This window comes from Monodelphis domestica, chromosome 6, assembly GCF_027887165.1.
Source record: "Monodelphis domestica isolate mMonDom1 chromosome 6, mMonDom1.pri, whole genome shotgun sequence".
Classification (NCBI taxonomy): Eukaryota; Metazoa; Chordata; class Mammalia; order Didelphimorphia; family Didelphidae; genus Monodelphis; species Monodelphis domestica.
In genome coordinates, this window is record NC_077232.1 from 7,367,590 (window position 1) to 7,384,943 (window position 17,354).

The following is a 17,354-nucleotide window of genomic DNA, read 5'->3' on the forward strand; positions in this document are numbered from 1 at the left end:
GGGCAGTACCCACCCCACCCCCCAACCTTGGGCTCAAGCCCAGAGAAAATGGAATCATAACTTAAACAAAGGAGGAAAAAATAAGGAGGGAATTTTATTTTATATTAAAGGATTGGGGTAATGGGACATCTTCACTTTGTGATAGTATTCCTGTGGAAAGAAGAGACAAGAGATGAGAGAGAGGAAGGGAAGCAGAATCAGGGCTTCCCCACCCATCCCCAATAAGGCCCCTTCCCCTGCTCACGCGTTCATGCTCTTCCCGCTGCCACTGAGTACGATGTATGGGGTCTTCTGGGCTTTCTGCTTCTCCTGGAGCAAGGCCACTGTGCCCAAGGGAGTGTCACTGGAACTCATCTTCTTTAAGAGCTATAAACCAAGGGATGGGTACACTTTAGCAGCCATAGTCTACAGACCCTTGAAGCACCCCTCACTCCCTCTGGGTCCATGTGGCCACTCACAGCTTCCTCATCAAGCTTCTTCATCCGTCGCTCTGTCTTCATTTTGCCTGAGCCCTTTCCATGGAATCGGTGGGACAGCTGCCGGAAGGCCTGGGCAAAGAAACCAATCACTGATTACGTGGAGCAACACAAGCTTGTACTGGATCCTTCAAAATAGAGCCATTCCTGCTTTGGGGGGTGATAGCTTAGGCAGAGAAAAGAGAAATCTGGGAGAGCCACAAAGCATCTGTGGTCAGATGAGGCAGGCTGGTGGCTTCAGAATGGACAATGATGCTAGAGTTTGCCAAGGCAGAGGTTAGTGATTACATTACACTGTTTCCATCTCAAGGTAGTGAAATCCTGGCCAAAAGGCTTAAGAGGCTAATGGAATGATATTCCTGCTTCTGGCAAATAAGGGTGGGGGATGGGGAGGATTCTACAGGAAAGGCCTCCAGAGAGACAAAAGGGGACGAGTGGAGAACAGGAAGGTTTCATGGGAGAAAGAACCTTGTAAGGAGGGCAATGAGCCAAGGGCTGGCCTACACAGGCAGAAGAGGCAGCCTAGGACACCTGCTGGCTAAAAGGAGGGCGAACTTCACCTACCTACCTCACAGGCTCCTGAGGATCAAAGGAAGTCACTAGCCTTGAAGCTCTTGGCAAATCTAAAAGCAGGCAATCCATGCCAATCATTACTGGCACCACCAGGGATTAGTTAGCGGGCAGGGATGAAGCCTCTGGCTCCTGGGACTAGCATTGCTAGGGTGCCAAGGGGATTCCTGTGGTGACAAGATACCTTCCCTCAGCCGGGTAGCTGGCTGTATTGTTTGGTGAGGATCCTTGCCAAGAAACCAAGACTTGGTAGACAAAGGTAGTTTCTGCATTATGTTGCAGCTCACTACAGGCCTTGGAATACAATTTGCACTTTTGGTAGATGCTCAAATGCTTGTAAAAAGGCATCATCTGCCTGAGGGCTTCAGACTGAAAATGGAAAGGCCTCTACCCACCTGCGGCTGCCAGACCAGGAGGGCCAATAAATACCGTCCCACAGAAGGCAGTACACAAGCAGCCCATGGTCTTGGGTATGTGTGTATGCAGGTCACTTCAACTTCAGATATGGTGGCACAATGGATAGAAAGCCAGGCCTGGAGATAGGAAGACCTGCCTCAAATCTGCTTTCAGACATTTCTTAGCTGGATGACCCTGGGCAAGTCACTTAACCTTAGCTGCCTAGTCCTTGCCACTCTTCTGCCTTGGAACCAATACTCAGCATTAATACTAAGACAAAAGGTAAGGGGGGGGGGGGTAAAAAAACACCATTTCAGGTAGGACTGGGGCTCTTAACAGTTAATAGGAATATGGGGAGACTGAGGCAGGTATAAATTAGTTTCTCTCTGCAAGGAGTATTATATTTTTTAGAGGTTTATTAAGGATTAAAGAATATACCAAGTAAGAAACATGTGCCTAGGCCAGAGGCCTAGACAAAATAACCTCACATCATGGAAGAGGCTCCAAAACGGAAGTCCAAAAGACCCAAAAACTTGCCACCAGCTTAAATCCTTCCTTGATCTCGGCCCACCTCAGAATTCCCATGAGATTACAAAGCATTTTGGGGAAATGGAGCAAAGGCTTGTGGGGATTGTAGTCCTGTATTCGAGTATCTTTTACAGCTCTGAAGGGGAACTCCAAAGGTCAATGGAGGCCTCAGCCTAGATCTCCCTGTATGCCATTCTCCGTCTGGACTTAACCCAAGAAGTACACTGGAATGGGCAATGACCCATGAGAGAGCCTGCTTTAATAGTTATTTCTTCTAGGCAAAGGACATAACTGACCCACAAGGAAGAATCCTGGGAGTGGCCATTCCACCTTGAAATTTTTTTTTTAAACCCCTTACCTTCTTAGAATCAATACTGTGTCTTGGTTCTAAGGCAGAAGAGTGGTCAGGACTAGGCAATAGTGGTTAGGGGATTTGCTCAGGGTCACCCAGCCAGGAAGTGTCGGAGGCAAGGTTTGAATCCAGGACCTCCTGTCTCTGGGCCTGGCTCTCCATCCTACGAGTCACCCAGCTGCCCCCCAACCTTTACATTCTTGAAGCAAGAGAGGAAGGACATCTGAGACACTAGATTGGGGAAGTGTGGGGTTCAGAGTCTAAAGAAAGGCTTGTTATTCTTCAGACAAGAAGTGAGCTCAGGACAAACGTCCAAAGCCAAAAAGATGGATGCACACAATTCCTGTCAGCAGTTGGCTTTCATGAAACCAACAGAAGATCCACTCAGCCCAGGAGCCAAGCATCCATTGGCAAAGCTAAGAGCCAGGAAGGGAGGCCTAAAATGGACACAAAAGGAGCCACGAAAGGACGATGTGGGGCTGTGTTAGGAGCAAGAGAAAGCCACAAGAAGAGAAAAGGACACATCTCAGAGAAGATGGGAGGAGAGTAAAAGTCTGGGACAAGAAGAACTACTCTGTTCATCTGTTTCTCTGGGAAGGGCAAAACAAAAAATGACTGTCAGCTGGCCCAGGAGAACTAGAACCCCCAACCTTCAGTCCGGTAATCACCGGCAGAGACGGATGGCTGAGCCCTGATCTCGGCTCTTCCAAAACAGGAAAGGAGACCAGCAATGGAATCAGAAAGAAGCAGACATCCCAATTCCCAAGAAGAGCAAGGGGAGAACAGGGCAGGCTGGCGGGCATGATAGGATTCTTGGTAATCAAGGGAGGGTTTGGGAGGGGGCCTGAAGTGCAGAGTTCACAGAGGCCAGCTGGACTAGCCCCTGATTCTTACTCAGTACCAGACTGGTTCATCAAACAAAGATACTTGGCAGGATTTTTCCTCATGGGTCTGCCACTTCCAGAATGGTTCAATGACCAGAAACGAGGAGGAGCCACTGATGGGTGAGTGTCTAACAAGAACATTAGTGTGCCAGCCTTAGCTTGGGGCCTTCAACACTTCTACCAAGGACTGGGTTGAAGGCCTGGAGGACCTGCTCCTCATAGAGGGCAATGAGAATGAGACCAAAGAGGAAGAAAGCCAATAAGCTGGAGGCAGAATCAGGCCAGGCACAGGACCTTACCCAGGATGCCAGTGCTCTGAGAGTTCATCCTCCAAGCCCTGCTGAGACCTCTACATCTCAAGTACCCAATGGGAGAGGCTGAGCTGGCCAAGTCTAAGAATCCTGGATTCAGAGCTGGGAGGGATCTGGGAGGCCAGTCAGCTAGCCGCTCCCTTGTTTTACCAATAGAACAGGCCTAGACATATAGTGACCTTGAAATCATACAAATGGTCATAGGAAGGACTAGAGTGGTTATTTAACCCACATGTCTTAGAGGGGAGATGGGAAAGCCAGAAAGGCCGATGCATCAAGCAGCCTAGGGTCATAATCCCATCCCTAGTCCTACAGACATCATCTACAAGAACAAGGTGATTTGGAGGCACACCATGCTAGGGAAGGTGCCAATAAGTTGTTGTGTTCCCAAGAGGGCCCCTAACATCTCAGGAATGACTGCCCACATCTGGAGGGATCTTACCAGGGAGAGCCATTAGGCTTGTTCTTCCGGGCCCCCAAGAAGCAGACCCAAGAGTAACATGGGGCAGTTGCAGAAACGCAGGTTTCTGCTTCGTGTCAAGCAAAGTTCCTCCAGATTAGAGGCCTCTAAATTAAGGGAAGCGAATTCCCTTCCTGTTGGGGGCAAGCTCAGCTTTGAGATGCTCTAAGTTCTACCCTGAGCCAGGACGCCTGGGTCCCCTACCTCTTTAGGTGTAAGCTTTCTCCCAGTCTCATCCACATACTCAATCTTGACATCCGGCTTGTAGCCATCTTTCTCTTTGAAATCCTGTGTGAAGCCTCGATACTCTTCCCGGCGACTGTACTTGTCATCGATGGCCCTGAAGCAGATAACAAAGAGGGGGCCCCTCAGAAGGCTGACTCCCATCCATCTGAAGGACCTGGAGAGCAGCCCTGTGTCAGGAGGCTCCCTGCCCCACTCACATCTTGTCCTCGATACAATACACAGCAGAAGGAAGAGACTTGTTGGGGGCCTTCACCCGAGCCACTTTCTGCACTGTCGTCTCCAGCAGCCCTAAGGGAAAGGAAGGCTTTAGGGACAGCTCACTCTGATGGCCTTCCTGCAGGGCCTTCCAGCCCCAAACCCAGCCTCTGGTTACCTTTGTTCTGACATAGGAGCAGGGCTGCAGCCAAGCCTCTGTTCACAATGGGCTCCTCATCCAAGATGGTAGTGGAAGAAGCAGAGAACTAGGGGTTCAGGTACAGGTGCTTGGTCAGTGCTGAGGTCAGCAACTCCCCTCCTGCCCCCCACCCCTTGCTCGCCCCCTTCCCATCCAGCCCCTCACATCCTGCTGCTGCTTCTCCTCGTCCAGGTTGACGGTGCTCCAGCCAATGTTCTCCTCCCCATCAGACTCTGAACCCCCATTGGCGGACCTTTCTTCATCCCGCTCAAAGTCCTGGGGAGAAAGTGGGAAGACACCTAGAGTTCACATGTCCAGGCAGTTCCTGGCACCACCTCAGCCTGTCAAAGCCCTAGAGGCAGGCTGTACCTCTGGGCAAAACAATCCCACCCGCTCTTGGGTCCCATTCTTCACCGAGAGCCTCATCCCATTGGGACTCACCATGAGCTCCTCCTGGTCCTCCCGGTTGCCAGCCAGCCCGTAAGTGGGGATCTCCCCCAGCGTTCGGCAGAATTCTGAGGTGGCATTGAACACAATCGCCCCTTTGCGTTCAGGGTCTTCATCTTCCTCCCGGCTCCGCCGTGTCTCCAGTTTCTTCACAATCTCAATCACCTATGGGGAGATGGGGGTGTTTAGCCTGGAGAAGAGAAGATTTAGGGCAGACATGATAGTTGTCTTCCAGGAGAAAGAGGGAAGTGGGGGTGGGAGAGAAGGGAAAGGAGGGAAGGAAAGAGTGGGGGAGGGAGAGAGAAGAGGGGGAAGAGGGAGGGGAGAAAGGAAGGGAAAGGGGGAAGGAAAAGAGGAAGGGAAGAGGGAAAGGGGATGGGGGAGGCAGAAAAGAAAGGGGAGAAGGGGAGGAAAGAAGGAAAGAAAGGGTGGGGGCAGAGCTGCTAAGTGGCAGTAACATTAACCACCCTGCTTGTGCTCAGAAGCCAGCCTCAGTGGGGAGGAAGGCATATCCAACCCAATGTGAGAAGAGAAGGGGTCGCTCTAGGAGGGCTGGAAGCCACACATTCAACTTAGCCACCTGGCCAGGAGTGGGGAGAGTGTTGGGCTTTGAGCAGTTCTCTAGAGGAGGCCCACACAGACCTGGAGGTCTTGGGCCATCTCAGCCTTCCCCTAGAGGTCCTCCCCGCCACCCTGCCCCAGCCCCATGGACTCTCTCACCTTCTCACCACTGTCTTTGAGCTGCTGCAGCTGCCTCAGCCTCCGCCCCTTCTCCAGCTGCTTCTGCAGTTCAGCCTCCACTTCATCCTCCTCTAGGATTTCTGGGGAGCCTGTCGCCTGGGCTCCAGCCTCTTCTGTAAGACAGATGTAGAGCTAGTGCAAGCTTTGGGCCCCTCTCCGCCTGCCCTGACCGTCACTCCACACTGCTCTTCCCCTGAGCTCCAGCTCCAGATCCACCCGGCCAAGCTGAGGTCTCCCCCTCACCGTCATCACTGATATCCATGTTTTCTACTCTGGTGTCATCAGACTGGGGAAGCTGGGAAGTTGTCTCCCTCTCGTGGTCTCCAGGGGCTTCCTCCTCGGCCTCAGGGACACGGCGACGGCCCCTTCCCCGCAACCTAGAGAAAGAAGAGAAGTGAGCCCTGGACCCCGTCTCCCCAAACCCCTGCCCCACACTGTGCTCCTCTCTGGGCAGGGCTGGTACCTAGAGCCAAAGTCTCCCTCGCTTGGCGGCTCATTGCCGAGGGGCAGCAGGTCATCGGCTCGAACCACAACTTCTTTTTCCTTCTTTCGGATCTTCTTGACCCTCCGTTTTGTCTTCTTGAAGGTCACCTGGACAGGGCAGGGGTGGGGTGTGAGATGGGCCCAGTTCTAGGCAACTGGACACCTGGCCCCCATTCTGGACACCACCAGGACACTCATCCTCCCAGCTCTCCCAGGCTGTCACCGTCCCAGGCTCATTTCTCCTGTTTTCAACACTTCCAGGGCCTTGGGTGGCTGTCTACTCCAACCCACACCTGAAAACTCCCTTTATCTGGCGACACCCCATCAAGCAGCATCCCCAGCCTCTGCCTCAGGCCTCCAGGGAGTACACCACCCTTATCCTGACCCAGGCAGGCACAAAGGCTCAGTCACATTGTGGGATAGCTCCAAATACCAAGGTGATGGAGCCTCCCTTTTGTCCCCACTCTGGCTCCTGCTTCAAGCACCCAGAGACAAGCAGACAGCGACCCCATCACCTTCTCCAGGCCTTGTGCCCCTCCAGCCCTCATCCAGCAGAAACCTGAGGCAGTCCTTCCTTGACTTTTCTGCCCCGAAGATGTGACAGCGACCAGACTCGGCACTATGCAAGGGGAAGGGGGATGGGGGGCACTCCTCTCCCAGCTTCCTCATCCCTCTTTTACACAAATCCCTGCCCAGCAAGCACTCCTCTGGCTGGTGCTTTAAACCCTGGGTAAGAGGTCCAGTATGTGGACTTGATTCTTCCTGGATAGCTCTGGTCCAGCATTCTAACATGTCTGTCTGGTGCTGGGCTGTGGGTCACCGGAGTCACTACCACAGACCTCCTACTGGATGGTGGCATCCAGATTATTTCTCAAAATGTCTTTAAAATAAAGCTGCAGGTCCCTCAGGGCCCCCAGTGGCCCTTCAAGTCATGCACAACCATTTCAGCAGGCCATAGGCTCACCCACATCTCTCCTCCTTTCCCACAAGATTAACAAAAGTCAGACTAAAATCCTTCAACCTACAGCCATCCTTGAGCCTTCGAAACTGACAGAACAGCAAAAAAGTCGGCCTGGGGTAGGTAGCCAACCTGTTCCTCTCCTTTCCCAGCAGGACTTGCATCAGCCTCTCCTTGATCCAGGCACCGACACTGCCCCTGCTTCTTCCTCAAGTGACCCCCTCTCTCCCAGCAAAGAATATTAATGACAGCTTTTATGAGGAGTCCCTGATTCACTCCACTCCTGTCCAGAGTTCTTCATTAGCTGGTCTCTTGTTCTTGGCTCTGGACTCAGAGAAGAAATGGTCCTTCTCCATGCCAAGGCCAAGGCTTCATTTGGGTCTTTTTTTCCCCTCCCATCCTCTTCAGATCTCAGAACCCCTGTCATTCCCTCTCTGGCTCCCTCTACATTGCTCAAGTCTCCCCTTTTCTTAAAACACCTTCTCTGGGCCCTTCCATCCCCTCAAATCCAACAGAAGTGGTCTGCATTTCCACGTCTGCTGAGACTGAAGTCAACAACTGACCCCTCACAGCAGCTAAGAACACGCTGTAAGTTGTACCTCTTGCTTGCTGACCACTGGAGCCTCCTGCACACTCTTTTCTCCCCTGTTTCCCAGGGCCTGACTCTTGGTTGTCTCAAGGCCCCCTTCCAGGCTTCTCCTCCCTCCTGGCTGTCTGTAGAAACAGTCCCTAAGCGCTGTTCCGACACTCCAGCCGAGAGAGAGCTCTGACTTGATCTCTAGTCAACTACTCAATCTGACACAGCCAAGTGATTTCTCTGGATGGTTCCTCACTGTGCTCAACCTCCAGGCTTGGTACCTGTCATCACAGATGCTTTGCTCTCCCATCTGCAGTCCAAACACCAACTCTCTCTGGACCAACATCTGCTCTACCCTCAAACTGCCGCCATGTTAGTTTGGGCCCTTTCTTCGAGACTGCTCTTCTTCCCTCCTTTGGCTTCCTTCTTTCACCTTCTCATCTGTCCTTCAGGCTGCTCTCAAAATCCTTGCCAATGAAGACACTCATCCAGGCTACCTCCCAGTAAAACCCTGACAGGGCTTCCTTTCACCAATGGGATAAAAGAACTGCTCAGCAGCCATGGACATCCCCACCCAGCACCCCATCCCCACCTCAGGCCAGCACACCAGCCCAGCTTGATTTCATGGCACATTCCTTCCCCCATTCAAGTCCCATTTGCCAGATGATAAGACACAACTCCCCCCCATCTTGAAGCAAGCCTTTCCCCATGCCTGTTACAGCTCTATTCAGGACCTTCCAAAGCTAAGAACTTCCAGGTCTCTCCTTACAGAGACCCCACAATAGTAGCCTCCCTCCTCATATTCTCCTGGAATCCTCAGGCTGAGGCTCTCTTAGCGCCTGCCCCCTCTAAATGGGAAACTGGGGTCATGTTCTCTCCTTCTTTGTCCAGGGGCTCACAAAGAGCAGAGCAGGGAACTCACAGCCCTGTGTGAGGTTGTTCCAGGACACTAGCAACACCTTCCTTAGGGAGCTCTCTCTTCCCCCTGCTGCTCCATTTGGCTCTGAGGGAAACTCACCATCTCCTGTGGAGTGAGATACTCGGATGCAAGCCGGGGTCCAGCCATGGTCAAGGACTGCGCCTGCTGCCTCAGGTTGGCCCGGATTTCCTCCAGCTCCCGCTCTCGGGCTCCATCAGCTGCCCCACTGCGATCAAGCCGGAACGAGTGTGGCCGCTCCCCTTCCAGCTCCTCATCGTACTTGGCCAAAATGGATTTTGGCTTAAACTGTGGAGGTTAAGTGGTTCAGAACCATTTCCCCATCCAGAAGCCCCTTCCTCCCTATTCCTCCTCTATGAATCCCCCCCCCCCATTCCCTACAAACCACAGCCATGTCATCCACGCTCTCATCTTCCGCATAGGGTCGGTAATCAGGCTTCTTTTTCCGCAGTTCCACATTCTTTTCTGCCCGCTCTTTGTCAACAAGGTTCACATTCACCAACACGTCCTCCTCCTCTTGCAGCACCCCTGCAGGGAGAGATGGCCATGGTCAGGTTTGGCCCCTGCTCCAGTGTGACACCCATGACCCTTTGTCCCCAGCCTGGCCCCACCTTTGTCCTTGAGGGTGAGGATCATGGTCTCCCCTTCCCGGAAGGAGTCTATGGTGTGCTCCACGGTCAGCCCCTGTAGGTCCCGGGCACTGTACTGATCCTGGAGAGAAGCAGGACAAAGGTGGGCAATGGTAGCAGCAGCACTACAGGGTTGCATCCTACTTCCCTTTACAAATAGGAGCTCAGAGAGCACCCCCCTCAAGCCCTTCCCTTCGGCTCACCTTCCGCTTTTGTCCAAACTCCTCCTCCACCAGGGTGCTCACTCCAAACTCTTGGTCCATCTCCTCCAACAGCTTAGCCTATGGAACAACATACCAGAGTCCAGCAGTTCAGTGTAACAAGATGGCATTCAGTGGGAAAAAGGACACACATACAAAAGTCTGGCCAGAGGCAGACATTCTGGGAGCCCACCCCCAAAAGTGGGGGAGCCAAAGGCAAGAACATCCCCATAAGCCCCAAGGCAGGGGCCATCTCCCATTCCCATGGATTTAGGGCCTGTGAGTGGATAAGGAGCAAATCAGACTCTTTCCCCGGCCTCCCTAGGCTAGGCCCTCACCCTTTTCTCAGCCAAATCCTTCTCTTTCTGCAATCGCCGGCTCCTCTCAATCCAGGCAGCTGTGTCATCTAGCCATGGATCATCTTCCCCCAGGGTCTTGATCTTCCTAAAGGAGGAAAGCAAGAAAGAAGGCTCCAATCCACTGCAGTCCCTTAGTGCTGCCATGCATCCCTGTTCTCAGGCCTGGCTCTGCTCCTGCTCCACAATCCACCCATCTGCCCCCCAGGGGGCTATCTCCACTCACCCCAGCTTTTGGTTAAGGAGACGCTTCTCCTTGGCTGCCGCCAGCTTCTCACGTAGTTCTTCACGCTGCCGCAAGGCCATGGGGTTGATCACGTCAGCCAACACTGGCTCCTCCTTGGTGCCTGCCTCTGGAAGGAAAGAGCCCAGGGATGACAACCCCCACCCACCAGCCCACCTCAAGCAGATCTCTCTGGTCTGTCCAGAACCCCTCCAGCCTTTTCTAGACCAAGTCCACTTCAGATAAATGTTCAGACTTTTACAAACATTTTTAGGCTATCTCTCTGTTGGCCTATAAATGCTGCCTTGGGTTAGGTTTTCTTTGTATCAGACCACACAGCCTTTATAAACCTTAAAGCATGCTGTAAATGCTAGCTAGTACTATGATCTCCTTGGAGCACCAACAACATGTAGTACACACAGCTACTGTTTAATCGAGGCAAATTCACCAATTCTGGGCTTTGACCTATGCCCCCAACATTGCTTCCAGGCCCCTCGAGAAGTCCTCCCTCAGTCTTCCTCACAATATTTCTCAGTCAGCCCATCCCCCAGCACTCACCCTTCTTGATAGCATTGACCTCCAAAGGTTTGAGGCCCAACTTTGCCCGGAGTTTACTGAAAACAAAAGAGACAGCTATGGTTATAAGGTTATTGGGAAACATGGGGCAACTAAATTCTAGATGCACTGAAGAGAAGAAAAGAGACTTCGGGGGAGAAGTTGCTCAGTACTAATTTGGAAGAACTAAGAATAAGATCAGAGGAAGGCATAGCTGAAACCAAGTCATCCCATGCTATTACTCACTTGGTCTCCTCAATGCTGAGAGATGAGGCATCTCCAGAGCTGGCCTTGGAGCCAGTGGCTGGAACAAGAAGGAAAACATGCTGATCAAAGGGGAAAGACCATTCTACTGACCTCTGCTGCTTCTAGGATATCCTACCCTTGGGCTCAAAGAATTAAGAGCACCTCAGAACTCAGGCATTCTAAGTCAAGGACAAGACTACATAAGCCCAAAGGTTTCACCCACTTTCCTGGCTTTTTCATCTTGTTCCCCCCAACCCTCCCTGGGAAAAACTTTAGTTCCAATATCCAGCTTCTCCCTTGCCTGCCATCAACATTCCTCCCCACTACTGATGTCCTAGGAAAGCTCTTCCCTGGGCTGGTTTGTTGAGGACAAGTTAAGAGCTAGGGACTGGTAAAGTTTCATTATCCTCCTATATATACCATGTCTATTTCAAAATCAGGAAGGGAAGCATAAAATAGAGTTCCAGGCTGAGACCCAGAAAGCCTGGGATAGCTCAGAATTAGAGAACCTCACATTTGGAAAGGACCTCCAATCCAGGCTCTAACTAGGTAGGAATCACATTCTAGACAAGTAGTCACAGAGATGCCTCCCATCCCCAGCAGCCCATTTCACTTTTGGTTCTCCCAGCCCTAATTACACTGACAAACCAATATAATCTGGGCTTCAATTTCTTCACATGCAAAAAAGTGCTAATAATATTCACACTCCCTCCTTTATAGGCTTGCCTGTAAATCTAACCTTTATAAAAGCAAACTATTATCAGTTGAGTCAAGTGATTTGATGGTGTAAGAGGTCCTCATCCACCTGGTAATGCCCCACGTTTCTACTTTGTCTTATATTTCCCATCCACACTCTATACTCCAGCCCAACTGAACTACTCCGCATCCCTAGACAGCTCCAGGCTCCCCAACCTTCACAATAGCTCTCCCTTTCTGAATTCCTTCTCATCCTTCAAAATCAAAGTTAATCATCATAGCTTTGCCAGTCAATGGTAACCTTCTCGCTCTGACCACCTCACACCCTATTTACACTTAATGCATTTGTCATGTAATACTTTGGTTTAAACTTATCTGTTTTGGGTTTCATTCTCCTAACAAACTTTGAGCTCCATGGAGCTAAAATCTGCATCTCTTTCAGGACCTGAGTCAGAACTAAAGAAGCTTTGTTGAATTGAGCCATGAAATAGAAATAGACCTGGATTTGGGCTCAGGATCCATAGCTTCCTAGATTCTGTGCTGGAAGGGATCTTAAACATCATCTCCTTCATTCTCTTATTTCAGGAAAGTCCAGTGACTCCCTAGGCCCTCCAGGATCAAACAAAATCCAAGGCCTGTCAACTTTGCCTAGTCACATCTTCCCCTTCCACTTACACAGCTGCCACCTATCTAGTACTGACCCTCATCACCTAATGCCTGGACTATTGTACTAGTTGATTGGGAGGGTGAGTCTACCTGTGGGTCTTACCTGTCTCACTTTTTTCCCCTTTCCAGCCTATCCTTCACTCAGCCACTAGTGATTTCCCTAAAACTGAGGTCTAACCATGTCTCTCACACACGCCCCAATAAACTCAAGTGACTTTACCATTTCTAGGAGCAAATATGAAATTCTTTCTTTGGCATCTAAAGTCCTTCATTACCTAGCAACATCCTCCCTTTCCAGTCTTCTTACACCTTCCTCCCAGACCTACTCTTCTTCGATGCAGTGACATTGGCCTCTAGGATATTCTTTGTACAAGACCCCCTATCTATCGCCTGGCTCTGGGCATTTTCTCTGGCTGCCTCCCATGCCTAGAACAGTCTCTTTCCTCCACCCTTAAGCTTCCCAGGCTTCCATTTCCTACAGGAAGACTTCCCCAACCCCTCTAGAAGGCTCTAAAGCCTTCTCTCTATTGCTTCTCCAGATAATTGTTTGGATAATGGCTCCTCCGTTCGATTGTGGGCTCCTGGGGGAAGGAGCTACCTTTCTCTGCACAGTACCTAGCACATAGTAAGCATTTTATGTTTACTGAATGACTGGCCAACTTATTCTGTACACCCAAAGTCATGCAGTTATGACCCCTAATTCCACGATCCACAGCAAACCTATCTCTTCCTTCCACCCCAACGCTCCCTCTTTGGCCTGTTTCCCCACCTGTCAAGTCCAGAGGAATTGAACAAACAGACCTGCATGAATAAACTTGGCCTAAGGTCCCAGCCAACCCTAAAACCCGGGAGAGGGGGGTGGGGGCGGCGCAGCACACCGGCCAAGCCCCACCCCAGTTGCTCATTGGCCCAGACGCCCTCCCGCCTCTCCATTGGCCATTTCTCGGTCCAGCCCCGCCCCCACCTCGCGGGGCTCGCGCTCACCAGCTTCATAGCCGTCATCCCGCTTCTCCCGCTTCACCCTCCGCTCCGCAGGCTCGGCCTGACTGCGTTCGCGCCCGTGCGCGCTCCCGTTGCGGGCCTCAGCCTCGCCCCCGCGACGGCTGCTCCCCCTTTCGGCCCCGCGCTCCCGGCTGCGCTTGCGCCGCTCGCCGGTCCCGCCCCCGCCGCTCCCGCTGCCGCCGCCCCCGCTGCGGTGTTTGTGCTTCTTGTGCTCGCGGTGCCGCGGCGCCTGCTCGGCCGCACCCGGTCCCGAACTTCCTGCCGCCCCAGTCCCAGCCCCCGCCGCCGCCTCCTTCTCCCCGCGGTGCTTCTTCGAGGAGCCCATGGCGGCTCCGCTCCCACCGAACCCCGGCCGCCGTCACCACCGGGCCCTGACGCAGAATGGGAGCTCTTCCGGGTTATGCACCGCCCCTTGGCGGCTGTTGCCGGAAACCAACAGGCGCCGTTTCCGTTGTGTTCAGGTCCTCTAGCCCAACGCCCGACGGGAAATGAGGGCCGAGGCTTCTGACGTCCTAGTCACTGCGCTTTCGCCGTCGTACCCCTCTTCTCTGGGGCTCCCACTTCTTCCCTTCCCCACGCGTCGGGACCCGAAAGGCGCATGCGCCAGGCAGAGGGCTGCGGCTGCGTAAACTCTCTGGGGACCTCAGCCTGGAACCTTTGTGTACCCTGAAAGATGGCTGCTGGAGGCGGGAGTGCGCATGCGCGGCTGGGGTAGGTTGGGCGTCGCAATGAGCTGGGTGTCCAACTACACTATTCCCACAAGCTCCCTGCTGCTTGGCAGCTTTTTCTCTTCGCTCCGGGTTCTGCCCCAGCCCAGCTTTCCCCTGCGGCCCGTTGCCATCCAGAACGTTACGTTGTATCTATGTATCACTCGTCTGTGCTCCGGAAATTGTCCAACTGAAAATGCTTTGGCCTTGCTTTGGCCCTCCAGCGCTTAGGGAGCCTGATCTCAGAGAACAACCGCTCTGGAGGCAACAGGACAGATGGGACAAGGGACCTGGCTATAAAGCAAGGGCAAATAACCAAAGGCTTGAAACGTGACTGAGAATATGGCAGTAACTTACTCCCCCATGTATCCCAAGGCTTTATGAGGGTCATGAATTGATTGCTTCCTCCATAAAGGAATGAGCACTTTTAAAAACCACGTTCAGCAATAAACTACTTATTTACTAGCTTGCAGTTGACTGAAAGATATTGAGAATATAAGATCCCGTTGTGCTAAGAAATTAAAAATTTTTAAACATTCCACTAAAAAAAATGCTGCCTCCCCCACTGATTCCTTTTTAAAGGGTGTATCCCATCTACATATTAAGTTCATTCAAGCTTCCTCAGAAGATATAAATAACAGAAATAACCTAATTCAATGGCCCTCTGACCACAGATGTATTCTTGTAATAAATATTTCCCTTTCTGACTTGTGGGAAAGATTACCTTGGGAATGGTGAGGTTCTCTTGATATTCCTGTTTGAGGGTGGCATGTTGATTATATGTCATCAAACCCCCAAGTCCTTGCAGAGCCTGCTGGAAGAAATCTTTAGCTATCTGGAAGAGTTTGGTTTGTTCACTCACCCAGGAAAAATCAAATAATCTCAGAATGTCTACTGCCCAGATTTCAACATGCAGCCTATAGGACTTGCCCACCCTGTTGGGACAATAGGTGGACCATGAGCTAGGTCTAGATTGGAAAAAGAGAAAAATTGGATTGCTTTTGGGAAATTGCCTCTTTTACTCATGCCCACTTTCCCATGACAGCAAGTCGCTAGTCTTTTCAACACTGGCTAATGTGGCTTTATGGACACAAGAACTGAAACCCTATTGCCTTTGACAACCTAAAGAAGGAATCCCAAAGAATAGCAGTGAAGGACATCATCAAAGAATTGTACTACAGTGATGGCAGATAGATGATGAGCAATACCAGGCTCTACTAGGTAGCAAGCTTTCAGCATACTGGGTGGTGAACTGAAGTTGCCCACAATGGACAGACTACCATCTTCATGGTTGAAGAATATGCCAAAATCAATGAACAGTTGGACATCCCTAACATTTAGCATATCACAAGAGCCTAATAACCACTGATTTGGGGGCAGGTAGGTGGCTTAGAGAATAGAATGCCAGGCCTAGAGACAGAAAGAAGGGCCTGGGTTCAACTCTAGACTCAGATATTTCCTAGCTGTATGACCCTGGGCAAGTCATTTAACCTCCATTGCCTAGCCCTTATCTCTTTTCTACCTTGAAACTGATACCCAGTATTGATTCTAAGGCAGAAGGTAAGAGTTTTTATTTTTTTTTAAACAAACAAAAAAAAAAGTAATTTTTAATGTAAATCCTTGTGAGAAAAGAGCCTCTTCTGAGGGATGGTAAAAACTATGATTATATGTTCATCATTTCTATTATCAGCCAGTTCTGGAAGATCTCCTGGGATCCAGGAAAGGAAATTTTGTGGGCCTGTGACCAGCCTGGCCCAAGAGTCCACCTTTTGTCAATACTTTCTAGTACTGCTCTTTGCATGAGCAGTGAAATTTGACCCTTCCCAGATTGGTAGAACCAGCCAGTGGATCCATTGCTAAGAGAATATTAAGTTCATTCAAGAGCTGTGCAATTCTAGAAGCAGCTTCATGAAACATGCACTCGCTGAAGGAAGGTTTGGAGCTTAGCCTATCCTACCATCTGAAATCTTGTTTTAATCATTTCTTGTTCATGAAATTCTGTGGTTGCTTACTGATGGGTTGACTGGAAGTGCTCTGGGAACTCCCTAAATTCAGAGCCTCAAGGCAAAACTTCATTGCCCTATCATAATTACAGCTTGGCCAACTGAGTCCGGGGTTACTTCCTCACCTAGTTGTGGCATTGGAAGGGGTTGTTAGTGAGGGTCAATACTGTATACCAACAATAGCATCAATACATTGTGAGTAGCTAGTGTGGAAATGTTTTGTTGACTTCCTATGTATAATGGATATCATTCTCAATGGGTAGGAAAGGAATGAAGGAAGAAAATTTAAAACTAAAAATATAAATTGTGAGCAAAACTTGCATTCGGGGCCCTACAACCCAAAATGCTCAATCAGCAACAATCTGAGTCATAAGTTTGATTTAGAGCTGGAACTAATAGGCCATCTAGTCTAACTCCATTCTGTCACAGATGAAAACTAAAATCTAGAAAAGTCAAGTGACTTGACCAGGATGATAAAGTGGAGGAAGCATGATTCCAATCCAAATTCTCTGACTCCAAATCTAAGATTTTTCCTGTTTTGCCACTGTCTCACAAGTCCCAGAGGCCCCTCAGCATCAATACTACCATATTGCTCACCAGGGCCTTTGGACAAGTCCATTAGCCTCAATGAGCATCAGTTCCCCCCCTTAGAAAAAGGGCTTAGACTGACTGGTCTTCCAGTGATGAACTAGGATCCCGTGATTTATGTAAAGGTTGGTTCATTGGGCCTCCAAGATTTTACTTCCAGCCTTCCTTTACACTTTCCGAATGTTCCTTAGCTAAACACCAGATCCCACTGGCTGGGAAGGGAGCTGAAAAAAGACCACAGACGACTTTGGGCCCAGTAACCCTTGTTTGCTAGATGAGCAATCTTTGGTGATTTGCCTAAACTGAGAGCTTCTGTCTGATCAGATTCAAACCTAGGTCGTCCTTACTCTAGTTTTTTATATTCCTGGAGGGCCCTGATCATATTGGGTACTTTATCAATTGTGTGATTTCTTCTTAACCCTCTATTAATCAGAAAGCCCTGTGAGGGCAAGACCTTATATTTGGTACCTCCTTGGTACAGGTGTTTAATACGTGTTGAATATATGAAATTCACTTCTTGCCTACAATATATTTTTCTGCCTAAATGCCTTTTCTTGTAATTGTGGGGCATCTTCTTACTTTCTTGTAACCCAGTACCATATCCCTTTGCCTCCATGTGTCTCAGTTTTTTCTTTTGTAAACCGAGGAGGACCATTTCCCCCCTTAAAGGGGTTGAAGATTGTGGGGTATCCATGGCTGGGTAAGTTTGGGGTAAATTCTTAA

The 17,354-nt window shown here is 50.5% G+C and overlaps 1 protein-coding gene across 1 annotated transcript; it reads right to left on the reverse strand.

Moving 5' to 3' along the window:
- Positions 1–74: 74 nt before the first annotated feature.
- Positions 75–17,219, reverse strand: SART1 (spliceosome associated factor 1, recruiter of U4/U6.U5 tri-snRNP). The gene is made up of 20 exons (XM_056801311.1): positions 13,316–17,219; positions 10,970–11,027; positions 10,727–10,782; positions 10,172–10,298; positions 9,928–10,033; positions 9,593–9,670; positions 9,372–9,471; positions 9,146–9,288; positions 8,842–9,048; positions 6,269–6,396; positions 6,049–6,182; positions 5,785–5,918; positions 5,059–5,229; positions 4,783–4,893; positions 4,597–4,684; positions 4,421–4,511; positions 4,182–4,317; positions 459–548; positions 245–366; positions 75–150 (listed from the first exon to the last, which is right to left on the reverse strand). Exons 1-20 carry the CDS (start codon positions 13,656–13,658, stop codon positions 132–134), a joined length of 2,442 nt encoding a protein of 813 aa, XP_056657289.1. The 5' UTR covers positions 13,659–17,219; the 3' UTR covers positions 75–131.
- Positions 17,220–17,354: the final 135 nt, after the last annotated feature.